This window comes from Myotis brandtii, unplaced genomic scaffold (genome assembly GCF_000412655.1).
Source record: "Myotis brandtii unplaced genomic scaffold, ASM41265v1 scaffold797, whole genome shotgun sequence".
Lineage (NCBI taxonomy): Eukaryota > Metazoa > Chordata > Mammalia > Chiroptera > Vespertilionidae > Myotis > Myotis brandtii.
Genome location: NW_005371210.1, coordinates 560,116 through 560,362, shown reverse-complemented (window position 1 = coordinate 560,362; position 247 = coordinate 560,116). Strand labels below are relative to the sequence as shown.

Here is a 247-nt window from a genome sequence, read left to right as displayed (position 1 = left end):
CCGGGCCTCATGGCCGCCCCGGGTCGGATCCAGCGCTCCCATCCTCCTGCCAGGCTCTAAGGTGCCTTCCAGGGGGAGGGCGTTTCCGTGTGAGGACATTTAAACCGTGGCCAACGGGACTGTGGACGGCAAAGCTCGGCTGCGTTTGAACTCAGTCCCCTGAGCAGACGGGCTCAGCAGCAGCCGGCGCCTCCTCCCGTGGACGCGCCGCTGACCTGACAGCTGGTCCTCGGGGATGTCCCGCAGC

The 247-nt window shown here is 67.6% G+C and overlaps 1 protein-coding gene across 1 annotated transcript in view; it reads right to left on the bottom strand.

The window, feature by feature from the left end:
• The window catches only part of HEXDC (hexosaminidase (glycosyl hydrolase family 20, catalytic domain) containing), a gene marked incomplete at its 3' end in the record, with an annotated part of 10,103 nt that overhangs the window by 4,247 nt on the left and 5,609 nt on the right, over positions 1-247 (bottom strand). Inside the window, 1 exon segment of the mRNA XM_014531248.1 lies at positions 216-247. This exon segment is cut by the window's right edge and continues 3 nt beyond it. Coding sequence (XP_014386734.1) covers positions 216-247 — 32 coding nt within the window.